Raw genomic sequence first — 26,791 nt, forward strand, 5'->3', positions numbered from 1 at the left:
GAATTCTTTACGCTGTAGTTAGCAAACCACTGCATATTCTCCAGTGCTCTCTTTGGCAGGGACATTACCGATCAACTCACTGTTATCCCATTTTTCTGTTGCTTTCAAAATTCCCTTCTTTCTCTACTTTTCCTCTTTGACCCTCCATTTAATTTCTCAAGCCTGATCTGGATGCTAGATACGGTCTGAAAGGAACCTGTAAAAAGATTTCCTCAGGGTCCTTATGCCGTCACGCCTGGGGGCTATAGATCTTAGTGAAAGAAACATGGACGTGACATCTCTCCCCAGGGGATTGCTTCTTGCCCTCCTTTAGAGAACTGGGCAAGAAGCAAGGCACTGTAGATAACTCGAAATAGGCTTTATTGTCCACAATGAGTTATCTTCCTTAGGCATAAACTTGATGTTCAAAAGGGGTAAAGAAAACATACATTACAGTCTCTGGAGTCTTGGGTCCACAGAGCTTTACAGCTGAGAAGCTTTCCAAGTTCCCTCTTTCTCAATGGCTGTGAAAGTCAGTGGAGGCTCCTTCTTTGGAAGCTTTTAAACAGAGGCTGGATGGCCATCTGTCAGGGGTGATTTGAATGCAATATTCCTGCTTCTTGGCAGAATGGGGTTGGACTGGATGGCCCATGAGGTCTCTTCCAACTCTTTGATTCTATGATTCTATGAAGTAATGTGACCCTTAAACAGTCTATATTTGGAATGTGGTGTGAAAGTGATACTCTGAATGAATCATAAAGTCTCTTAAATTTTTGGATCTTTTGTGGGTAATTATAGGTGTGCTTTGACATCCCTGGATGTCTTGTACTAGATGCCAGTGTTTCAAGATGATCTTTCAAGAGAAAACCATTGTCCAAACATCACAGCTTATATCACTTTAGAGATGGAATTTGTGATGGCCATTGAGGGATCAAATGGCTGCCCTATAAAAATACTTCTAATAACAAGAATTCATCACCTTTCACTAATAGTAGTTGTTGTCCTTCTTTGGGAGATCTGTGGCTGCTCTCGTCAATCCTGAGCAAGATACTGGCATTGCATATAATAGTATTAAGATCAGGACTAAGTGCAGTAAGACTCTGAATTGTGAAGTTAATTATAAGAGAGTCATAGACTCCATTGTTCCCCATGAGAGTGCTGTGTGACCAAGCAGACTAGACAAGTCGATAAAGCAGTCAATTGCGTTTTATTTTTGCCACGTATGGAAATAGGGAGGGATACAGCTGATAAAGGAGGCGGAATATCTGGAGCCAAGGGGCACCTATACAGGTAATAACTGGTAATATATATTTTATTTTTTATTTTATTAGGGGCTATGGCGAGGAACAGCACACACTTTATATGGATGGGGTGGTGTTGTTATTCCTATTATAGGGGTTTGGTTGAGTTCTTTGACTCCTTCTGGCAGCTGGAAGCGGAAGGCCCTCAACAGGTTGGTCAAGAAGAGGAAGTACTCAATTCTCGCCAGTTGCTCTCCCAGACACACCCTGGCACCTGAAGAGGAAATAAAGAATAGCAGAAAGTGAGTATGCATATATCATTGGCATATGGTGGTTCTGGGAGCAGAGTATTAATTGGTAATCTATGGTCCATTCTTTTTTTCTACAAGTGCTCTTCCACACTGAGATTTTTCTTTGGAATTGTTCCTGTATTTATTGAGATTTCTTTTTTTCAATTACACATATGAGTAACTGTTATCTTTGTCCATTACTTGTGAATTTCCAGGAGTAGCCATGATTTTTTGGCTACTTGCCCTGATTTCAAGAAGTCATGGCTACTTCTTTCTGCCCTAGGAGTTTGAGATACAAGCAGGGGTAAATTCCCATGTGTTGAATTTCTTAGAAAATAACACTAATAATATAATACTTATAGGATAATACTGATTGGATTTACCGTATATTCCGGCATATAAGGCGACTGGGCGTATAAGACGACCCCCAACTTTTCCATTTAAAATATAGAGTTAAGACAACTCCCATGCATAAGACTACACCTGTGTATAAGACGACCCCTGACTTTTGAGAAGATTTTCTTGGGTTAAAAAGTAGTCTTATACGCCAGAATATACTGTAGTTTCTCAACATTCCCACAAGTTTGGACTTCTACTTTTACCTGCACCAAATGGCAGAAATTCTTCTCTAGCAACAAAATTCCCTTCCTTGTCCAAAAAATGATTTGGATTGAACTCTTCGGGAGTCTCCCATTGCACAGGATCAAAAAGAACAGAGCGTACATCTGGTATAACAATGGTCCCCTAAAAGAAAAAGAAAAATGATTGGCACCCACAGAGACACATTTGTCCTGGAACTGCAAGTTCAGTGAGAATGAAATGTCTGTATTTTATACTGACCAAGATCGGATGTCAGTCTAGTTATACTACTGCTGAATATCACAATTGGCAGATAGAGTCAGTTGCACATATGTGAGCTTAATTTCCCATTGTTCAATGAGGAACACATCGGTTTTGTCTACACTGTAGAAGTAATGCAGTTTGACACCACTTGAAAATGCCATGACTCAATGCTATGGAATCCTTGGAGTTGTAGTTTGGTGAAGCACCAGCCTTTCATTGTAGAGTAGGTGAAAGGCCTTTTAAAATAACAACTCCCATGAGTCCATAGCATGAGACATAGCAGCTAAAGCAGTGTCAACCAGATTTACCTATTGTAGTTAATTGTGTGATCTGAGGACCCTTCCACACAGTCATACAACCCAGAATATCAAGGCAGATAATCCACAATATCTGCTTTGAACTGGGTTATCTGAGCCCACACTGCCATATAAGGGAGTTCAATGTGGATTTTATACAGCTAGGTGGAAGGGGCCTTGGTTAAGAAAGTGCCACAGCAAATGTACTGTGCCCAACTAGAATACACTCATTGAATCAAGACATAGGATTCAACCTCCAGTATACTCCATTAACAATAGGAGCCCTTCCACACAGCCCTATATTCCAGAATATAAAGACAGAAAATCCCACAATATTTGCTTTGTACTGGGTTATCTGAGTCCACACTCAGATAATGTGGGGTTCTTCTGCCTTGTTATTCTGGGATACAGGGCTGTGTGGAAGGACCCTAAGACTGTGACCCATGTGAGATGCCTACACTTATTCATACAACCATGAACTGAAAATGAATGTATGCATAATGGTCAAAAAATTAAAACTGGATGTGCAAGAGAACCAACACAAGTTTGTGACAGCAACAAGATTCCCAGCTTTGTGTTTGGGATGCTTTGCCAAGCTCTGTATATTGGCAACACGTTTTGTATGTGTAAGAGTTCACAGGTAAACAAGAGTGGATGCTTTCCTTTTCTTCCACTGAGACCCAAAGCCTCAAATCAAGAGCTGCACCCAGATTTCCTCACTCAGGCACACCCCTGAAATGATGTTAGGCCAATGGTGTTGCAAGAAGGCTGAGTCCAGAATCTTGGTTTAAAAGCTTTACATTTAATGGGTGGGTGGAAAAAGGAATCCCTTTGACATTCTTGTTATCGTCTGCATAAGTAGCTTATGAATAAAGGAGTGTCTTCAGGAGAATTAGCCCCAAGGCTGTGCAATCAATGAAACACAAATTTCAAAACTCATTACGAAATTAGAGGCTCCAGCATTTCATTTCTAAAGTGTTTTTAAAGTATCGTTAGTGAAAATTACGTTACTATAATGAGTGTAATGAAATGTTGTTACTTTTTTGTTATAGTCATTGAACTTCAGGGGATCTGCTTTTCCTCATTTTTATAGCTAGTGGGATCAAACTTGCTACAGTGGTAGAACACATTTACCACTGTTAGACCATCAAGTTTCAGAATGTTTTACTTATCAACGAAATTTTGGGGAATTTTCAAAGTTTTTATAAACAACATTTTTTTTAAAGTACAAGATCTATCTCCTTGAATTTTCTATACAATGACACAAGATGACAAGGGATCATTCCCCCCAACTTTCAGAAATATTCGGACATCTACTGATTTGGGGGATTTTTTAAATTTTTTGACAAAAATGTTTTTTTGAAAAAGCCACAACAGCTATCTCATTGAATGCCTCTCATATTAACCAATAGAACTACAATTTAGGGATTTCTTCCCAGCCCAGCACAGAGATTTACTTACTAGAATTATCAGTCAGTCCTCCTCTTTGCAGATTCAACAATTTACTGGAACTCTGTCTGGTTGCTGCTACGGAGGGACAAATCTCTCCCCTATCGGGATTGTTGCGCAGCTGTCTGAGTGTCAGCTGCATTAAGATCACTCTGACCAGAAGGTCATGAGTTCGAAGCCAGCCTGGGTCAGAGTGAGTGTCCAGCCAATTGTGTAGCTTGTTGTCGACCTTTGCAACCCGAAAGACAGTTGCATCTGTCAAGTAGGAAAATTAGGTACCACCTATATGTGGGGAGGCTAATTAACTAATTTATGAGGCCACAAAAAAACTCCAGCAAAAAGCACTCCAGCAAAGCATGCGGGGAATGCAGAAGTACTTCATCAGTGTTGCAGGTGGACAATGAAAGCGACAGCTCCCCTGGTGGCCAGAAAAAGTTAAATAGCCTCTGTGTATGTCTATTTAATTACATGTAATATTACTAATAATATTACAATATAATGGTATAGTGCAATATAGTAATATATACTGATATTGTACTTTGCTAATAATATAATATATTGTATGAAAATATATATTGTAAGCCGCTCTGAGTCCCCTTCGGGGTGAGAAGGGCGGCATATAAGCGCCGTGAATAAATAAATAAATAAATAAATATATGTGTACATTGTTATCTGCCCTGAGTCCCCTGGGGGGTGAGAAGGGCGGAATATAAATGCTGTAAATAAATAAATAAATAAATAAATAATATCCTGATTGGAGCTTTCTGATGCTAAGCAGAATTCTGTGAAATGTAGTTTAGGGCAGGGCCTTTTAAATTCTCTGGCATAGGGCTCCTTCCCTTTACAAACTACATTAACCAGAATGTTGTACGTTTTCAGTCTCTTTCCCAGGGAACTCTGCTTTCTCCCTGCTGCTTCTCTCTCCTAATGGCAAGAGGGCATTAATTTAAAGATGAAAGGCAGCCTTTTTGGCTATGCTTTCCTTGCACTGAAAATGAAACTGACTTTGAGAAGCAAGGTTTACAAAATTCAAATGAAAAAGTATGGGGTAAGTTTCGACTCTTAAGTTTTTAGCATGGGCCAAGCCCACATGTCAGATATTGCGTCGTAAGTACGAATTTAACTAATTTGATCCAAGTTACGAGAACTGACAATGATTTTGCACAGCCCTATTAGCCACCCATGGTAAGCAGCTCAAAAACACTTTATATCTTTTCCCGCTCCCACTTTGAAAAGTGGCAAATGGGAGTTAGGCACCTGAGTTCATTCCCAGGTTTCATGTACTATTTCTGTAAAAAAAAAAATGGATGTTTATACACAATGGCATCTTAATTACTTTCTTGTTTGTAACTTTTAATCTTTTTTTATTTGGGCTGTGCAGGATATATATACACAAAATCTTTTTTAATGGGCCTTAATAGCAGAATATATATACACAAAATATATTTTGTAAGTTTTGGGATCAAGATCAGTGCAATAAGTAACCATGAATCAAAGTTACTGACAAATGGAACAGCCCTGGATTATGATTTGGATGGCATGATTTTTAATGGTTGTTTTAATAATTTATGTTTGGTTTGGGTTTAATTGTAACTCTTATTTTAATATACTTGTGTATGGCATCAAATTGTAAGGCTGCCTTGAGTTTCCTCCAGGCTGAGAAAGGTGGAGTAAATAAATAAATAAATATATTTTTGCACTACTCAAAATACATCTGGGTGGGTATGTTTGTCAAAATGCCACCCCCTGGAGCTCTACATGCATGTGCAGACGTAAACATTCTGTACCTTGGGAATGCAAAAGCCTCTCAAGTTCATGTCTTTAGTTGATTGTCTTGCAAATCCAACTAACAAAATATATTTTGATCGCTGGATCTCATGAAACACAGCATTTGTATAAGGCAGTTTCTTAAGGTCTTGATAGCAGATGGAGGAGGAAACCAAAACATCTTCTATCTCCTTGTGGACTTTATCTGAGGAAAATGTCAGAAATAGTACATTTTGTTTCAAAAACCTTGAAAAATCATTAATGATACACACAATGAAATTATTCATAGGTAGGTAGTCCCTTGACATTAAGTCCAGTCATGTGTGGTGCTCATCTCCATTTCTAAGCCGAAGAGCCAGCGTTGTCCGTAGACACCTCCAAGGTCATGTGGCCGGCATGACTGCATGGAGCGCCCTTACCTTCCCGCCAGAGCGGTACCTATTGATCTACTCACATTTGCATGTTTTCAAACTGCTAGGTTGGCAGAAGCTAGGGCTGACAGCGGAAGCTCATGCCGCTCCCCGGAATCGAACCTGCGACCTTTCGATCAACAAGCTCAGCAGGTCAGTGCTTTAACCCACTGCGCCACCGGGGGCTCTGAAATTATTCATATGAGTGTATTAATATAAATGCAATACACTTCAATGAAACTCAGTTTAGTTGGTTTGCTACATTTTGGTCTGACTTTTCCAGGGTGAAAAAGTACAGCCTTTTGAGCACATAGACTCCGTGACTATTTTGTTTGCTTCCAGCACACTCAGACCACTGACAAAGCCCCTGCAACTCCAAATCTTTTCAAAAGCAAATTTTCAGGTGAAAATCAACCCCAGATTATCCAAAACAGACACAATTGAATTATTATATGTATTTGTTTCATTAGTAATTCCTCACACCAACATTTCATTTATTGTTTTACTATGTTTAAGGTAAAGGTAAAGGTAGTCCCCTGGCATTAAGTCCAGTCATGTCTGACTCTGGGGTGTGGTGCTCATCTCCATTTCTAAGCCGAAGAGACACCTCCAAGGTCATGTGGCCAGCATGACTGCATGGAGCGCCGTTACCTTCCCACCGGAGCGGTACCTATTGATCTACTCACATTTGCATGTTTTCGAACTGCTAGGTTGGCAGAAGCTAGGGCTGACAGCGGAAGCTCACGCCGCTCCCCGGAATCGAACATGCGACCTTTCGATCAACAAGCTCAGCAGCTCAGTACTTTAACCCACTGCGCCACTTTTCAGACTCCATGTTTCTATAACATGTGTTGTACAGGTTATGCAAATTCAGACTTTCTTTTATCTTCTGAGCAAATCAAGAGTTGGCCATCCTTTTTTCAGTAGCATCTTTAGCCATAGTACTACTCATAATCCCCATCTACTTGGATTATTTAATGACTTTCAAACCAGATTGAAGAAAGTGGTTTTGTTAACTTCAAACTGCATTAAATGGTCAGTAGAGATGGGTAGCCCAATTATCTTCACTGCCTCTGTCAGGGGTAGAATACAGAATATCCTCTAACTTTGGGTATTTTTATTTATTCATTTCACGTATTTCTACCCCGCCTTTCTCAACCCCCGAGGGGGGACTCAGGCTTACAAAAGGCACAATTCGATGCCTACACAAGCAATAAAAATAAGACATATATAAACAGCAATTAAAACAATTATAAACAATTAAAATAATTATACATCACAATCAATAAAATCAATCTTATGCTCAACGTTCGTTAGCTCAGAACATGGGGAAGGCTATGTTAAGGCATATTTGTCCCACTTTGTCTTGGATCAGTCCCACACAGTGTGGAGCCATCACAGAGCTGATCCAAATCTACATTGACCTAAGTGGTCTGTATAGATGGGGCTCTTATCACCCTAAGGAGAGAGCTGCAAATCTTGTGAGCAGATGGAGAAAGCCTTCTCTCGTGGAAAGACAGTGAGACTGAAAGGAAGAGCTCTTACAAGATGAGTGATATTTGTTTTAGAACAGAAGCTATTAGACTAGAAGCTGAATATGATTTCCCCTCTTTTTAACATACCTTGGAAAGATGTTAAATCTTATAAACAGTACAATTCACGCAATAGGGGTTTTCAAAAGGAGCCCTTGTGTTGGGGTTCAGCCTGAGTTTGAACTTTAACCTGATTCTCTGTTTGTTCCTCCTGATCCTAATGAAAATATATTTACTGATGCTAATGGAAATGTACCTCTTGATGCCAATGCTCCTGAAATTAGTGAGGAAGAAACTGCTGTAGGTTTGGAAAATGCCAATGTTCCTGAAATTAGTGAGGAAGGAACTTCTGTAGATTTGGAAAATGAAAGTACCAGTGTTCATGAGAATGTTTCAGAGGGAAGCCTTGACCTTTCCCTCCCTTCTGCACCTGGTAACTGTAATGACAACAGAAGGGGCCAAATTTAGCAAGATAGAAATAAATCACTCAGCTTGCGTCGATCCTCCCAAATTCAAGAATTAAAAACATTGGCTTCAAAGAAGAGGGGCGGTTCACGGAACCAATTCTTGGGCTTTAATTGCCTTCCGCCGGGCTGACTGTCTCAGTTCAGGCATCGTTTCAGAATTGATGAAGACCTTGGCAGCTCTCCCAGTTCCCTGGCCATAGCTTGGGAAGATTTCTAGGATATCAAGTACGGTTAGTGAATCACTAAACAGGTTCCAGTATTTTGCAGTGTGGCTTTGGGTTTAGTTCTTGTGCATTTAAATTCATGTTTGCTGATTTTGCTGTGGCTTTTGACTTGCATTTTTCCTTTATTTTGTAACCATTTTTCTTCAATAAAAAAGGATTGTTTTTCACAGTCAAGTGTGGTGGATAGTTATCTTAGGGCCTCGTTCCCTGCTCTGGATTGCAACACCTTGTTCCCATTGCATAGAGATATCTCTTACCTTGGATATCTGGATGATTTGTCAAAAGAAGGATTGCCCATTTCAGAGTAGTGGCAGTTGTTTCTGATCCAGCAATAAAGAAGTCATGAATACACTGAGCCAAGTTGTCTTCATCATATGTAGTATTAGGATCATTCTTGCTCTGATGATGAAAATGAAAAAGTTGAAATTAATTTGTGATTAATCATAATCATGCCTTCAGAGCTTCCTTTACTTCTGTAGCCACATATAATTGAAGTAGAAAATCAAGTTTTATAACTGAGCATAATGGTTCTGGCCCAGCTTACCAGCTTACCTAGGAACCACCAAGGAGGTTAATATCTTCTGGGGAGGCCCTGCTTTCAGTCCCGCTTGCTCCGCAAGTGCGGTTGGCAGGGACGAGAGACAGGGCCTTCTCCCCAGTGAGATTAGATCAGTGCCCTCTATAACAAAAGACGCAAGGCTGGAGGCTTATTAATATTATGCCCAGGCAGGATGGATCTTCCCAGAGGTTTTCCTTTGAATTAAAGCTGCCACCAACCTAAGGTGTTTTAGGTTTTGTTTTTTAAACTATTTGAGGTGAACTTTACTCACTCCTGCCAACCCTGCTTTTATCCCTGGCTCCCAAACGACTGTTTGTTGAGAGACTTTTCTGTAGTAACAGGGTGTTAAAAATGCTGGAACTATCACAAAGGCTTGACGGTGGAATGATATACAGTAGAGACTTTGTTGAAAGTCAAATAGAATAAGTTTTATTTTTAAAACAGACAACTAACCACTCCTGAGAGGTACAAAAAGCTTGACTTGTTACAAAAGTACTTCAGCTTGATTGGTTGCTTGAACAGTCCTCTTCACTTTGTTCCAGACAGAGCTAACCAAACAGAACTAACTGTTGGTAACAAAACTCTTGCTCTCTTTCTGAGAATAGTGAGGAGTCTAACTAGCCTATCTAGGTAACCCCTGGGTTATTAATGAACTCTACCTTAGACTTCTTCCTATTAACTAACCCAGCCTGGAGAGCCAATCTCTTGTGCTAACTCTCACAAGAGATCAGACTGCTGTCTGACCTTTTTCCTGTCAGCTCACAGCACTGCCTAACACAGACACTCTCTCTCCTAGCTCTCTCCCTCAAACCCAGTTTCAAACTCCACACCTTCATACACCAGCTCCCAACTCTCACTGAAGCTACCTTCTTTCCCTCCTCAGACTTGGCTCCTCCCAACTGCTCTGGCCAATCCTAGGAGTCTCTAAACTCCTCCCCTCTTCCAACCATCCTCACTCAAGATGGCTGCCTCCCTGGCATTCCCTCCTAAAATGGAGGCCTGCCTTACTGTTATCCAGGCTCCCTTTCCAGCCTACCAGGTAGGATTCACCACACCATCCCTCCTGGCCTTTAAAAAGAAAACAAAGACATGGTTATGGAATCAAACCAAGCTTTTTATTATTAAAGTAATGCAGTGTAAGAAGCAAATACAGAATATATGCAATCGACATTGGAATGGCCCAGCCTACACACTTGGATCATATGATTTTAATGTTTTAATTAGATGTTTTAATTCTTATATTTCATGCTTTGAATGTATTTTTCTTATCTTATAGTGCATTGTTTTATTGAATTTATGTTTAATTATATGGCGTTGATCTATGATTTGGTTTACATGCGTAAGGCATTGAATTTTGCCATTGTTTCTGTGTAAACTACTTTGAGTCCCGCCAGGAGTGAGAAAAGCGGTATATAAATACTGTAAATAAATAAATAAATAAATAAATTTCTTGCACACATGCATGGGTGTACAGTATCTGCTGTGAAGAAGTTCTCTGTTCTGTCATAATTAAGGCCATCCATTCACCTTTAAAGAGAAGTGAGACAACATAGTATATGAGAATGAGTGAGGTCAAGTTTGAGATTATTTTGGAAGTTTCTCTTCCATGTCATTATATTGCTAGGTGTCATATTAGTTCAGATATTTGCAATAAGAAAAACACTAATATGGGTCCAGATGTTTACAGTGCAGAGCTGAATGGAAAGTTCAAAGCTGTGCATATATAGTTAGAACATGGAATGTGTTTTTAATCATTCTGTGCATGAAACAAAGTTGGGTGCACTGAATCATCAGAAAGCTGAGGAATGTTTTATATACAGATTTCCAGATGAGAGGTACCTAACCAGCAACAGAATGGAAGGGCATCACTCAGAGATTCTCTCCAGATGAGAAATAAGGGTCTCTGAAAGTCCGAGGTTTTGTTCCTACACAAATCAATTTTATTTTGAAGGCCCACATGGCTTTTCTGCATCTTGAAGGATTTCTGGGAGTTCCTGGCATTAGCAAGTATTCTTCATTCCTACTCTCTAGATCAGTTTAAATTTATCCACTATTTTCTGATATGTAATGTATCTCTACTTGTCCTTTTATTATTCTCCTTTCTCAGAATTAGCAGACACCACTGACTGTAAACACAACTATTGTATCTAGGACACAGATGGAACAAAATAATCCTAATGTTTAACCAGTGTATTTTGCTACAACACTTTAGCACTGTTTATACCTCCTGAATAATAATAAAGAATGCTCATTGGAAATGAGTGAAAATCAGGTTTGTTTTTTTTTATCTAAATGTGACAGGTCAGCAGCAAAATAGGGAGGAGAAAGAACACACGGAGTGGGAATGAAGGGACCTGGAATATTTCAAGGAAGATCCAAACAAGAAGAATGGGAAACTCTAAATACTTTCAAAGACTTGTTTCCCTTCTGGATAATCACTGATACTCTACTTACTTTCTCCATCTGAAGTAGATAGAAATCAATGAAGTCCTGTGGCTCATGGTAGGAGGTGTCCTCCTTGTGCTGCTCTATTTTCTTCTTTGCTAATGAAAACAGCATATCCGAGATACCTAATGCCTGCTTGTGAGGTCCAGGAAGATGCTTCATGAGCCATGGAATTACTTCATAAAGCTAAAGGGAAGACAAAAATAAGATCCAGCCTGTATGTTCAACCTGTAGACTAAAACTAGATAGATACAGTTACACAGGAGTTGCATCATACCACCCTTCTGCTGAACAACAACACTCCGCAACCAATTGTTTCTCTTGTCGACCAATTGTTTCTCTTACCAAATTTCTAACTTTATCCATGTTGGCTCTCAAACTCTAAGATTTATTTAGAATTTAATTAAACTCACTAAATCACTCATATCAGCTCTTGCCCTTGGCCCCAGAGAATGGAGAAAGATGCCAGTGTCTCTCATCACTTCCCTCCCAATACATATATTCTTTCATGGCTGTATGCTTTGTGCAAGGAGAAGAAGGGAAAAGGGATTTTTCTCGAGGAAACGATACCTTTACATTGCTCTGGCTGCAGACTTCATGGTTGCATAAGTGTATCCTATGGTGTAATTCTCTTGTTAGACAAGCAATAGAAGTAAGGAGATGGAAGGGAAGGCAGATATGCAATGGAATAATTTCTATATGTTTACTTATCATATTTACAATAATATTTATAGAGTCTGAATTTCTCATGAAATGAGTTATATCCTCCCCATCTCAGCCATATCTAAATCAGGATCATGTTGCATTTTCGCACAGGTTTCTTAATAAGTCTCCCTAAAGAGCAGATCCTAGGATTCCACAGGATGTTGACATGTCAACAAAGGAGGAATAAAAGAGCTTGAATTCTAAAATGCAAATGGGCCCTGAGTCAATTCTCCCCATTGCTAAAATATTCACCAATGCTATAAGAATACAATAAAAACCAGTAAAACCTTATATGGGACCTTTAAATACTGTTGGATAGGACAAGTGACAACGCAGAGTTCAATGAACTTTTGGGAGATCAGGGTTACAATCTGCATCTTTCTATATCCAATTCACTATGGTCCCACTTCCACAGCTGGTAACCATGCTTTTGTTGAGGCTTGTGAAGCCTCTGAGGATTTTCTGTTTGAGCCTGATGTTTCTGTGGGGGAAAGCAAAAGTGTTTTTCGAAAAGATGGGAATTTTTTGGGTAGATCTGTTGTCAGGGAAACAGGTAGTGATTCTCATGAGATTCTCATGAGATTCTGAAAGGAATGTGGAGGAGACAGGAGGGTTACTGATAACCCAGCGTTTACAGCTCAGAAGGGATAGTGCAAAACAGAGACAAATTTGTTGTTCCCAGAGACTGAAAGTTAAACAAAGGGACCCAGGTGTGAAAAGGTGTGATGTCATGGGCAAGAGGGAGTATCCTTAAGGAATTGGAGTCAATGCTCAGTGGGGAGATCAGTGTTTATTTTTCATGTGTCAAGTTGCCTTTCTTCAGACTTCTGAGTTAGAAGATCTGTTCTTGGGTCTGTATCTTGTTTTCCCCTTTAAGTTCCATGCCTCCTTTTTGGATTAAAAATCTTGTTTCCAGTTTCAAGCCTTCATATTATGGTCAAGTTCAAGTATAAAACATTTGGATTATGGTCATGCTCATGTTTTCAAGATTTTGGATATAATTCTAGTTTAAATGCAACAATCTTTGGATTACAGTTTCTTGCTTTTGTCTTTGGGGATTTTTGGAATTCATATTCTGTGTTGGTCATTGATTTTTGTTAAGCTCCTAGAAATCTAGCTCATGGATATAACTTGCAAACTGCTTTTTCATACTGCATTTTGCTGGTACTTCAGTTAATGCTTACTCTGCTTATTTTAAACACTATTTTATATTAGATACCCTTTTCTTATAAACTTATTATTCTTGTTGATCTGTGTGGAGTTTCGGTGAAAAAGGGATCAAGCAGGCAGCTCAACAGCTTCAATACTTGTGACTTTTCTAATATTCTGCTCCATTGGAAGGAATAATTGGAAGAATTGTGCTTGATATCTACAAAAGCTCATACTGAAATAAATCAGTTCGTCTGAATGGTGCTATAGCTTCCTCTACACCCAGCATCACACATTACCCTTTTTATGCTACCTACTCCGGATAACTCATGCATTGGTTCAAGACAACTAAATACGATGAATGTATGAACTGGGCTAATTTCAACACCATACTTACCCTTAACCCATTATGATATATATGTTAAGCTCTGAACTGACTTTACTGGTTTAGTTTAGCAATACTGTGAACTATTCCACAATTATTGCTTGATTTTGATTCATCTTTCTTCCAAAGTGTTCAGTGTTGCTACATGTTCTACCTTCACTCTTCTAACTTCTATGCATTCCCTAAATGATATCTCACAATGAAATAAGAACCTATGGCTGAGAGTGAATTTAAACCTAATATATTTTTTCAGGATTCTTATAAATTAGAGCTTTTGGAGTTCTATTTAACTTAGTGGGGAAGAAAAAGCTCACTTACTGCATGAGAAAAGCTTCCTATGAATTTTAAACCAAGATCAAGGCCTTCAATTAATTTCTTGAAGTTTTCATCTTCAAGAGAAAACCGTTGTCCAAATGTCACGGCACATATCACATTGGAAACAGAATTTATGATGGCCATTGAAGGATCAAATGGTTGCCCTATAAATAGAGTTCTGTTAACAAGAATACATCACCTTCCTCTAATAGTAGGAATTGTTCTTTCTTTGGGAGCTTACCATTGCATTACAAATCAACTACAATATGTTAAATTCCTCTCCAAAGAGCAGAACAGGCTGTACAACAATTTCTTCAAGCTGAGACAAATACTAGAAACCAGCACCCAATACTACATACCTTTTTCACTTGCAAATATCTCTACAAGCTGCTGGGCTTCTGCTTCTATTTGGCTCTCCATATCTTTTTTCCCCAATCCCAGTTTCCGCATCGTAAAGAGTCCAAATCGTCTCTGCTGCTTCCACAAGTGGCCATTGGAAAATGCAACACCTGCAAGGCATAACAAATCCATATTTTACTATTACTTACAAAATTAATGCCAAAATGCTTAGGTTGTTAGCCTTAACTAGGCATTCTTTACTACAGAATATGCCGATGTGAGGGATAATGTATTTTGCAAGTCTCACAGACAAACCATGTGGATCTCAGAATCAACTTAGTGAGATTCAGTTTTGTGTTGTTATTTGCTATTAAGTTATGGTGATCCTATGAATGAAAGACCTCCAAGATCCCTGGTAATCATCTGCCCTACTCAAGTCTTGTATGGTTGTAGTTTCCTTCATCGAATCAATCCACCTGTAGTGCTGTCTCTTTCTTTTTCTGCTGCCTCCCACTTTCCTAGCATTATTGTTTTTTCTAGTGAGTCATGTCTTCTTGGGTTATGTCCAAAGTATAACAGACACACTTTTGGTTATCTTCAAGTTTAGGCAGCAGTTGTGTTTTTCCTGGAAACTTGTTTGGAATGCCCAGTTTGGGGGCTACCACTTTGAGTTGCTTTGCAATGTGGCCTAGCTGTAGTAGTGCCATAGATTTAGTTCAGTTTCTTTCCTTACCACCTTTCCTCTTGCAGATAACTCATCTCCTCTTGACTTCCTTGGTTTCTTTCCCAGAACTACTCACATGCGTGCTTTCTCTCTGCTTGATTTTTTCCCCATGCATACTTTTCAAACCAAGCTTATCAATCAAACCTTTTGTGATAAGAGACTTTTGGTCCTTAGAGTTTAGGTAACTCACTTTCTTAGTGTCAAAAAGGAGAAAGGGAGTGGGGAAGAAGGATTGTGGCAGCACCACAGTGCTGTTTTTCACTGACTGAAACTTTCACAGAGTGTTCATTTGTTCTTGCCTATTTTCCATTGAGAAAGGTCTAATGCAGCCTCTTCACAACTTACCTTTTGTTCTTCCAAGATCTCTAAAGAAAGGCGTCAGTGGCCTGTCAGATAATTCTTCCAAGTGGTTGACCAGTCCTTCTTTCACAACATGGAATCCAGATAGTACTACAACAGGAAAATTTGCCACCCATATTGTATAAATGTTTCCATATTGCTTTGCTATCTGTCATTAGGAACAAAGTAGAAGAAAGAGATGTTACACTCAGATGAATCAAGTTATTTTACATCAATATGTGAATGCCAGTTGTCCTGAAACTTTTACTTCTGCAGGTCATGCCCATGTTTCCCAGTTTTTCATTCCCCCTCAGAAAATTGATGAGATCTTATCTACTCTGCTCTCTGTTGCTGGAACAATACCTCTCTTAACCTTACTTATGAGTTCCTATGTGAAATTAAATGTTCACAGAATAGTCTTTACACAACAATGAAAGATGATGAAAAAGAGGGCTTGTTTATCAAATCTGCAGAGGATACCAGATTAGGAAATCCTAATGCCTTTAGCAGATTAAAGAGCTCGGCTAAAACTAATAAAATGAATGTCACCAAAGAGGAATGTAAGGGACTACACTTAGAGAAAATGAAATGCACAGATATAGGATGGCTGACACCTCTTTGTACAAAAAGACCTTTGAGACAGGCTGATGTGAGGCTTCTGTCTTTATTCCTTTAGTCCAGTGGTTCTCAACCTTCCTAAGGCCGCGACCCCTTAATACAGTTCCTCATATTGTGATGACCCCCAATCCTAAAATTATTTTCGTTGCTACTTCATAACTGTAATCTTGCTACTGTTATGAATTGTCATGTAACTATCTGATAGGCAGGATGTATTTTTATTCTCTGGACCTTGGGAGTTGTAGTTGCTGGGATTTATAGTTCACCTACAATCAAAGAGCATTCTGAACTCCACCAGAGATGGAATTGACCCAAACTTGGCACACAGAACACCCATGACCAGCAAAAAATAATGAAAGGGTTAAGTGAGCATTGGCCTTGAGCTTGGGAGTTGTAGTTCACCTATCTCCAGAAAGCACTGAGGACTCAAACAATGATAGATCTGGGCTAAACTTGGCACGAATACTCAATATGCCCAAATGTGAACACTGCTGGAGTTTGGGGAAAATAGACCTTGACATTTGGGAGATGTAGTTGCTGGGATTTATAGTTCACCTACAAACAGAGAGCATTCTGAACCCTACCAACAATAGAATTGGGCCAGACTTCCCACACAGAACTCCCATGAGCAACAGAAAATGCTGTGTATCATGATGGTCTTTGGCGACCCCTCCGACACCTCCTTGCGACCCCCCCAGGGGTCCCGACCCCCAGGTTGAGAAACACTGCTTTAGTCTAACATGTTCTGTCAGATGAAATATTCTGTTTTAATCTCCACAGCCAGCAAACATGAGGACTAACTTATTTATTATTTATTTATTTCGAGCTTTTATAACCTGGCCTTCTCAACCTCTGAAGAGGGACTCAGGCCGGCTAACAGCAGAAGGTTAAAATACAATAAGATAAACCACAGTAAACATCATAATACAATAGTACAAAAATACATTAAAATACAAGTATACAACTTACAAAAGGTCAGTTCGTCAAATTCATTGCCATCCGCCCGTGTGGTCAGCAGTTATTGACTCAGTCATCATTCTGCGAATGCAGTATTCCAAAGCCATGTCTTTACCAGCTTTCTAAAAGTCAGGAGGGAAGGGGCAGATCTAATCTCCATCGGGAGGGAGTTCCAGAGCCGAGGAGCCACCACCGAGAAGGCCCTGTCCCTCGTTCCCACCAATCGAGATTGCGAAAGAGGTGGGACCAAGAGCAGGGCCCCTCCAGAAGATCTTAATAACCTTGATGGTGCAGTCATTCAGTCATGAAGAGTAAATAAGGGCTCTCTCATGAAGAGTAAGGGCTCTCTCTTGTCCACCCCTCAAGCACCAATGTAAGGAATTCCTCCTGTTTCTTCTATGTGATAACTTCCATTATATCTCCTTCTCAGGACTTCATCAGATGCACACACACCCCTTTCTCCACACTTGTAAAACAGTTCACAGACAGAGTCCCACACAACCCATCATACAGCACAGAACTATTTCCACCTGTCCTCTGTGATACATTCCCTGTGAATTGTTTTAAAACTCTGGGGGAAAAATGAGGAGGGAAGTGGAGCCAGAAGGAAACCATCTTCTGAGCTCCTGATTTGTGTGGAAACTGGAGAAGGCATTCATTTACATGTGGGATGGGATCTGTCAGCTTCCCTTGTGTTGCTTGGTTTCAGTGATGTAGAGGAATTTCAGTGATGAATGCCACTAAGGTATCCTTAGGGGCATTCATGCTCCACTTCTCTGCAAAAATCCTGCTGCATGATCCATTAATCACTGTATTTTATTACATTTAATCATTGTGAATAGTGCAATTTCAAAAGATTACTGCTTTGCTGTGACTATATTTTCCCCTTCATTGAAGCCTTGACTATTGCAATTGCACTATTGCTTTCTTGTTATTTGTATTACAATTATTATTTTACCACTTATAGGAAGCAGTAAGTCCTGGAACAATGCAAAGTAACCATAATAAAAAGAAGAAAAATGATTAGTGGACAGGGACTACAGTTGCTTCTGTGATATTTGAAAACACAGGTGATTTCAGCAGATATCATCAAAAATAACGGGTGTGTGATGGGTTTTGAAATATGATATGATTCTATTTTAAACACAACAGGACGATACGCTATGGTAAGAAGACAATGCCATTCGCTTTCTGCAACTCATGTGATAAGGTCCTTAATCTAATATCTCTCTCTTTTGGCTTTACTCATGGTCTTTCACTAATTGCTGGTTTTGACCTACAAAATCCTATACAGTTCTGGCTCAGTGTATCTGTCCAAATGGATCTCCCTCTACGTCCCACCTCGGAGTCTAAGATCTTCTGGGGAGGCCCTGCTCTCAGCCCCGCCTCTATCACAAGTGAGATTGGCGGGGACGAGGAGCAGGGCCTTCTCGGTGGTGGCCCCTCACCTATGGAATTCACTCCCTGGGGAAATTAGATCAGCGACATCCCTCCTTTCCTTTAGGAGAAAATTGAAAACATGGATTTGGGACCAGGCATTCAGACAATCTGGCAGATAAATAAAGGACTTTGACGATTGACAAGAATGGACAAAGTGGAATGAAATTATGGAACTCTGAAAGACGAACGCTGAGCATGAGATTAGTTTTATTGATTAGATTATATATTGATTGTTTTAACTGTTATAATTGTTTTAATTGTTGTTTTATACGTATGTGTATTACTGTGTAGGCATCGAATTGTGCCTTTTGTAAGCCGCCCTGAGTACCCCTTGGGGGTTGAGAAGGGCGAGGTAGAAGTACCCGAAATAAATAAATAAATAAAAATTGTCATTGGAAGAATACTGCTGGCCATTTCAGCAAAAGAGATACAAACATGATTTTAAAAAGGCCAATCCCAAAACATGCCCCGAAAGACTCATTGGCACAGAAGATGAGATGCAGACAGGTCTACCTATCACATTTCTGACATCTGTGGCAAAATTGAAGATTATTGAAGTTGATTGTTTTCCATATTTCTAAAAGATTCTTTGCCTATGAGTGTCTGACAAAATGGACCTTGCATCTTGTGGTAGGACCCACAGGCACCAGTAGGCAAAGATCATCAGAGGTGGAATATAAGAGTTTGTAATAAAGTCCTAACTGTGTGTTTAGATGACAAGCTGTGAGCAATTATAGTTGGCATTGAATGCGTAGTGCTTAATGACACCATCAAGGGTTGTCCCTAGTTCTAAGATTTTGGTCTAGAAACTTCAGGGTCCAAGATGATCTTGTATTAGCAGACTTATTTACAGATAAGTTTCATTCATCATCTTGGATAAGTCCTTTAAAGTTTGGACTAAACCTCAGAGCATATTATTCACCACTAAAAGCTGAATCACCAGATTTCGTCATGTGGTCTTTTCTTTCTTTACGTCCATCATGTCAAGTTGTCTCGTTACATGTGGGACAACTATACTTTTAACATTTGCGTGTGCATGGGCAATACACCTCCCACAGCCCTCCCAATAAAACACACCCAAGGTTTTTGGGGTAAAAAAGGCCACAACTCATTTATTGATAAACAGGAACAAGGGTTGGCAGCCATGCATGGGTCCTGGATCATGATCAGGCAGCCCGCTGCTGATCAATACCGCTAAACACGCTAGGGTGCCGCCGGCACAATACCGGGCCCACATAAACTCGGCACCCCTTGATACCACCAGCCATTCCCCCCTTCCGCTAGGGGGGGGGATACCAAGCCAGATCCAGGGCCCATGCCAAACGCCAACACGGAGTTGTGACAGAAGCATGAAACCAACACATATGAACACGTTAACCAGGACAAGCTAACAAAACAAGCTAATGGCAAACCGCAACACAATCAGCATGCAGAGAGGGTGGGATGGGTCAGCTGCTGCAGGCGCGATACCTGCTCGGAGGCTCTGGACAGCCTTAAATAGGCTGCCCGAGAGGAGGGAAAGGCCAGCACTGACCTCACCGGTGGCGAGGCGAGGCTGGCTGGCCATTGGGTGCTTGGCTGGCCGGCAGGAAACTTTCCCACCGGCCCAGGAAGCTTCTGGGAAGGAGAAGCCCCCTGAGGCAAGAATGGCGGTGGAGGACGCCCCACAGAAACAGAGCTGCATTTGTCAGAAAGAGAAGTACTCTTCCATATCAGACATGTCTTCCAGAGAGTTATTCAAGGGGGTTGCTGTTTTTTCACACACAGCACATTTGCACACAGCCATCACAGAAAGAAAATAAGGCACTGTTGCTTTCTGTAACTATCTTACTTCTCTAAGTATGCTAACAGCTAATTCTTGAGAAAGAAGTACCTTTATCAGAGTATCTTCACGATATCCAAACCCGATTCGCCATAGACCTCCAATGAAAGGAAGTGAAAGAGGCCCAGGAGGATAATTTCGGCATGATTGTTGTTGTCTCCAAAAGTACAGGATCAGAAGAACCACCAGGAGAGCAATCAAATATATCCACATTCCCTCCATTCTCCAGACTTCTCTTTCTCTTTTACTCTTTTCAACCTGCAATGTGTGAAGCTGAAAATAACAAGGTCATATGCTCTTTCTCCTCTCCTCTCCTCTCTCTCTTTCCTATTCACACCTCTTTAATATACTTCAAATATTAAAGCAACAATTGATTCATATCAGTCTTAACAATTTGCCCGTTGGGCATCAGCAAGTGGAATGCATTGCAGTTTTCAACATGTTTATTTGTGGTATGTCAGATGTTGCATAAACTAACTACAAGAAAAGAAGTCAAAGAGTATACTTTTGTGGCTAGTATAGAATGTGTTTTGTATCAAAGTACATGCAGACCGCATCGATATGGTAGTCCAACTGTAATCATTAGGTCTTAATAACACCCTTCTTAAAGTTCTTCAAGATTTGCATACACACACACACACACACACATACACACACTAGCCATCCCTTGCCATGCATTGCTATGGCCCAGTCTGTATATATATGTTTTGTGTGTGTATATGTGTGTGTATATATTTGTGTATTAGTATATATGTGTGTTTGCATGTGTGTGTGTGTGTGTGTGTGTGTGTGTGTGGTTTTGTGCATGTGTTGTAATGTAATTTTTGGGTTTTGCCTTTTTGACTCTCTTCTGCTGTGTTTTTCAGTGTTTTTATGAATGACTAGTCATCCCCTGCCACACTTTGCTGTGACTCAGTCTGGTGATCTGGGAAATAAAGTAATGAGAAAGTGTTGGTTTCTAATATATGTAATTTCTTGATGCTTGTGGGTAAACAGTATTTCTTGTTGTTTCTTTGTCGGTGTTGATGTGGAGATTGTCTGGTTTGCCTACTCTGGAACATGTAACATATACTTGTCCTTCTTTAGGGGTCCCTTTCAAATCTATGATATTATATTTGTGTGTGAGTGCAGACCTGTAGCCGGGGGGAGGGGGGGTTAGGGGTTCAACCCCCCTCCCCCCCCCCCCGAAATTTTTCAGGTTAAAAACAACAACCTGGTTTACTCATGAATTTTAACTGGTTAACCAAATCCCCATGCTAAGTCTATGGGATGCAAGAAATTAAGAGTCCCTCCAGAACTGCAACACTATCTCAAGCAAATATTGACAATTTATTCACACTGCCATTACTTGCAGCAATATCCGATGTAGCGAAGCAACCAAGTTGGGGGAGGGGTGTTGAATGCTCTCATTAAGAAGGCCAGACTTGGTGGAGGTGGTTGACAGGGGCGGAGCTGCAGGCTATTGAAGGCTGCTCTGCCCTCTGCTGTACTCTTTGCTTCAGCATGAGCTAGGAGGCAGGTTTCAACCCCCTCCCCGAAATTTTCAAACCCCCCCCCCCGAAATTTTCAACCCCTCCCGAATTTTTTTTCTGGTTACGCCCCTGTGTGTGTGTGTTTGAATCATATATATTTATCTATATATATGCCTTGATGGCTCTTTGTCAGGAGGGCTTTGATTATGTTTTCTTGCCCTGGTGAAGGGAGTTGGACTGGATGGCCTTAAGTATTTTCTATTGGTCATGGGGGTTCTGTGTGGGAAGTTTGCCCCAGTTCTGTCATTGGTGGGGTTCTGAATGCTCTTTGATTGTAGGTGAACTATAAATCCCAGTAACTATAACCATCAAATGTCAAGATCTATTTCTCCCAAACTCCGTGTTCATTTTGGGCATATGGAATATTTGTGCCAAGTTTGGTCCAGATCCATCATTGCTTTGAGTCCACAATACATTGGGATGTTTTGGTGCTAAATTCATAAATACAGTAATTATTACATAATGTTACTGGGTATTGAAGTGCTTTTTCTGCCGATTTGGTGCTTAATTTGTAAAATCATAATGTAATTTTATGTTTAATACGCTTTTCCTTAATCCTTTCTTATTATCCAGCATTTTCGCTTATCCAACATTCTGCCAGCCCATTTATGTTGGATAAGTGAGACTCTACTGTATTGACTTGAATCCTATTGGAGTCAAATAAACATGCAAGTTTGTGGAATGCTCCTCCAGGCCCATCCCCTCAAAAGTCTAACTGAAGCCAACACTTGTGCCATTTATGTGCCAATTTAACACCTGGCTGATCACCAACGCCTTTTGGCCTCATTAATTCAATCCAAACACTGTTATATATAATTTTTCAAGTTTTAACAATATTGCAATCTGTTTTAACTCACTATATTGTTTAGTATGGTTAAGCTTATTTAAATTATCTTACTATTTAAATGCACTTTATAAGCCAAGTGGGATCTAGAGGGAGAAGAAGTTATTGTTTTTGTCTTACATAAGCAATTGTAATTTCTTGTGATTGTGTAACAGACATATTCAGGTCATGATTATGTAACTTCCTCTCTCCCGTGATATTGTAATTGTCTCATGCCATGTATCTCCTTCTGCCTGCATCAACTCCAATTTCTGCTTCTTGATTCCCCACATCTCTTCCCTTCTCTTGTTAATAGTAATACATGATACCACAATTTTCCTACTCTTTCTTTTGAAACATGTATGCTTATTCATATGTGTGGATCATAATAAACTGTGGCAAGTTCTTGGTGGGATGGGCATCCCAAGCCACCTTGTCTCTCTCCTGAGGAATCTGTACAAGGACCAAGTAGCAACAGTCAGAACTGACCCCGGAACAACAGACTGGTTCAGGATTGGGAAAGGCGTACGGCAAGGCTGCATCCTCTCACCCAACCTTTTTAACTTGTATGCAGAACACATCATGCGAGGATGTGCGGGGCTTGAGGAATGCAAAGCTGGGGTGAAAATTGCTGGAAGAAACATTAACAACCTCAGATATGCTGATGATACCACCCTGATGGCCGAAAGCGAGGAGGAGCTGAGGAGCCTTCTAATCAAGGTGAAAGAAGAAAGCGCAAAAGCCGGGTTGCAGCTAAACATATAAAAAAAACCAAGATTATGGCAACAAGAATGATTGACAACTGGAAAATAGAGGGAGAAAATGTGGAGGCCGTGACAGACTTTGTGTGTTTCTGCAGGGCAGGCAGTTGGACTGGTAGCCCTTGCAGTCTACTCCAGCTCTAGGATGTTATGATTCTGTGATTTCAGATTATACACCTTTGGTAGGACCCATTGTGTCTCTTGCTTGACTGTAAATCACCATATAAATAAATAAGTAAATATGTACTTTTGATATCTAAAAGGCACACAATAATTTACACAGCATGACAATAGGCAAGAGTAATTTATTTAACAATCATATGCATCATATAAGGTTGAGTAGTTATAGTCCCCACTGATTTATGAAACACTCTACTCTGCACTATACACAATGAATCATTGTTCGCAAGTGGAAGCTCGTCAAGAAGATGAAGAGGTTGGTCTCCAGCTATTTTTCCCAAAGAAACCTGAGGCTCTGAATTTTGTAAAGTTGTTTGGAAGAGACAAACAAAATGAAAGTGTCAGTTATCCAGGGAATCCGCTCCAGGATTCAGCCCACATTTTAAAGACTCTGCCCTAGGTGCTGAAACTACCTGGCTTCTCTGAAGTAATTCTTTTCAAACTTTGCTCCTGCATGTGTTTTAATTTTCAGGCACTTTAACATAAAGCAATAAATAAGCACATGGTATATGCTACACTCTACTCTGTGCTATACACCTTTATACAGACCTTCTTGCAAGTGGAAGATTAACACCCTCAACAAGCTCAGAGTTTGGACTCTAGCTACTTTTCCCAATATATATATACCAATATAATTTCTTTTCTTTATTTTATCAGGGGCTGTGGCGAGGAACAGCACACACTTTATATGGCTGGGGTGGTGTTGATATTCTTACTATAGGGGTTTGGTTGAGTTTTTTGACTCCTTCTGGCAGCTGGAAGCGGAAGGCCCTCAGCAGGTTGGTCAAGAAGAGGAAGTACTCAGTTCTCGCCAATTGCTCTCCCAGACATACCCTTGCCCCTGAAGAGGAAATAAAGAAAGTGAGTATATATCTACAATGCAGATGCATCCAAAGTTATCTCTCCTGACCTGACCACACACTCCCTCCAAAACCTGATGTAAATGTTATTCTCATCCATGCTCCAAGAAACCTGGTAAAATAGGTGGGATGGAGGGATAGTAATTGTGGCAGTAATATCTCAGTCTTAACCCATAGTTTAACCATATGGAACAGTTACTTTGATTTATTCATTTGTAATTAATTTGGATTCACAATCTCTACTTAGTCACAATATTAACTTCCTATTCTTTGACCTGCTTTACCATGTATTAACTGCATGGGGAGAAGAAGATTCATTCTGTACGAGAATTGTGTTTCCATGATGTTTTGGTGGAGGGGTCAGAGCAAGAGATGTCCCTTAATTAAGTTAACTCATAGTTAATGGTAAAATCCATTGTAAACTCTTTTAATCTTGTTGAAGTATCTTTTTATTGCAGATATTTACTGAATTTTGTTTGAAAAATGGCTACTTAACTAACAACTTATGAATGAATGAATGAATGAATGAATGAATGAATGAATGAATGAATGATTTATTATACTAGCCATAGGCCATGACATAAAAGTACAATTAGCACTTTCCACGGCATGCGAGCATCGAGAAGAATAAACTACTGACCACCTGCTGCAATGCACCCTGAGCCCTGCCACATGCACAATGGAGGGCCTTCTTGCAGCAACACCAGAGGCACTCCAAGTGGCCAGATACTGGTCAAAGGACATTTAATCAACTACCAAGCTTGCAAACTTTGTGTTTTGTCTGTTTGTTTGTTTGTTTGTTTGTTTGTTTGTTTTGTTAAAAATGTAATACAACTGTCTGGTTGCTCCTGACACGATAAATAAATAGCACTTTCCAATATGAATAATAAAACTGCCTCTTTAACATTATAGTAGTAGTGACATGATAACAATTACAAATGTCTAATTTGTATCATCCCAAATTTATTTATTTTATTTATTTGTTTCTAACATTTCTACCTCGCCCTTCTCAGCCCCCGAGGGGGGGGGGCTCAGGGCGGCTTATACTGGCAACAATTCAATGCCGAACGTACAACATATATAAACTATCTGCATTTCCATTTCTAGCTTCTGCTGTGGACTTTACTAATTTAGCTCGGATTTTTTGGGCCAAGACTGCAAATGTGGACATAGTAGACATAGGATTTTGGGTGTGGTTTCTCAACATTGCTACAAGTTTGGATTTCTAGATTTACCTGCGCCAAATGGCAGAAATTCTTCTCTAGCCACAAAATTCCCCTCCTTGTCCAAGAAATGATTTGGATTGAACTCTTCAGGAGTCTCCCATTGCTGAGGATCAAGAAGAACAGAGCGTACATTTGGTATAATAATGGTCCCCTGAAAGAAAAAGAAAATGATTGGTACACACAGAGACACACATGCACACTTGTCTTAGGACTGCAAATTCAGTGGGAATGAGCTGTGTACATCAATTACCATTCCACTTCTGAATATCAGCACTGGGAGATAAAGTCAGTTCCACATATGTGAGGTTATAGTCCCCTTGGTCAATGAGGAATGAGAACCTCTTGGGTACATCACTATGGAATTAATGCAGTGTTTCTCAACCTGGGGGTCAGGACCCCTGAGGGGGGGGGTCGCGATGGGATGTCAGAGGGGTCGCCAAAGACCATCAGAAAATACAGTATTTTCTGTTGGTCATGGGAGTTGTGTGTGGGAAGTTTGGCCCAATTCTATCATTGGTGGGGTTCAAGGAACTCTTTTATTGTAGGTGAACTATAAATCCCAGCAACTACAACTCCAAAATGTCAAGGTCTATTTTCCCCAAACCCCACCAGTGTTCACATTTGGCCATATTGAGTATTTATGCCAAGTTTGGTCCAGATCCATCATCCTTTGAGTTCTCAAAGCTCTCTGGATGTAGGTGAGCTATAACTCCAAAACTCAAGGTCAATACCCACCAAACGCTTCCAGTGTTTTCTGTTGGTCATGGGAGTTGTGTGTGGCAAGTTTGCTTCAATTCCATCGTTGATGGAGTTCAGAATGCTCTTTTATTGTAAGTTAGCTATAAATCCCAGCAACTACAACTTCCAAATGACAAAATCAACTCCCCCCTCAACCCCACCAGTATTCAAATTGGGGGCGTATTGGGTATTTGTGCCAAATTTGGTCCAGTGAATGAAAATACATCCTGCATATCAGATATTTACATTACAATTCACAACAGTAGCAAAATTACAGTTATGAATTAGCAACGAAAATAATTCTATGGTTGGAGGTCACCACAACATGAGGAACTGTATTAAGGGGTCGCGTCATTAGGAAGGTTGAGAAACACTG

General features: G+C 40.1%; 2 protein-coding genes across 3 annotated transcripts in view; both read right to left on the minus strand.

The window, feature by feature from the left end:
- The window catches only part of LOC132770423 (cytochrome P450 2J2-like), a 30,504-nt gene extending 9,936 nt beyond the window's left edge, over positions 1–20,568 (minus strand). Inside the window, exons 1-8 of one of the 2 annotated variants that reach the window (XM_067466096.1) lie at positions 20,347–20,568; positions 15,465–15,627; positions 14,416–14,565; positions 14,060–14,220; positions 11,512–11,688; positions 8,756–8,897; positions 5,886–6,070; positions 2,113–2,254 (exon numbers count right to left, since the gene is read on the minus strand). In XM_067466096.1, the coding sequence (XP_067322197.1) occupies positions 2,113–2,254; positions 5,886–6,070; positions 8,756–8,897; positions 11,512–11,688; positions 14,060–14,220; positions 14,416–14,565; positions 15,465–15,627; positions 20,347–20,517 (1,291 nt within the window). In that variant the 5' untranslated portion in view covers positions 20,518–20,568. Of the gene's footprint in view, positions 1–1,180; positions 1,495–2,112; positions 2,255–5,885; positions 6,071–8,755; positions 8,898–11,511; positions 11,689–14,059; positions 14,221–14,415; positions 14,566–15,464; positions 15,628–20,346 lie in introns of those variants that run through there. The other variant, XM_060767362.2, reaches the window with a different exon arrangement.
- A 3,142-nt stretch (positions 20,569–23,710) lies between these two features.
- The window catches only part of LOC132770425 (cytochrome P450 2J2-like), a 17,467-nt gene continuing 14,386 nt past the window's right edge, over positions 23,711–26,791 (minus strand). Inside the window, exons 8-9 of the mRNA XM_060767364.2 lie at positions 25,687–25,828; positions 23,711–24,432 (exon numbers count right to left, since the gene is read on the minus strand). Of these exons, the coding sequence (XP_060623347.2) occupies positions 24,245–24,432; positions 25,687–25,828 (330 nt within the window). The 3' untranslated portion in view covers positions 23,711–24,244. The remainder of the gene's footprint in view (positions 24,433–25,686; positions 25,829–26,791) is intronic.

The sequence above is a fragment of the Anolis sagrei genome, chromosome 3 (genome assembly GCF_037176765.1).
Source record: "Anolis sagrei isolate rAnoSag1 chromosome 3, rAnoSag1.mat, whole genome shotgun sequence".
NCBI classification, from domain to species: domain Eukaryota; kingdom Metazoa; phylum Chordata; class Lepidosauria; order Squamata; family Dactyloidae; genus Anolis; species Anolis sagrei.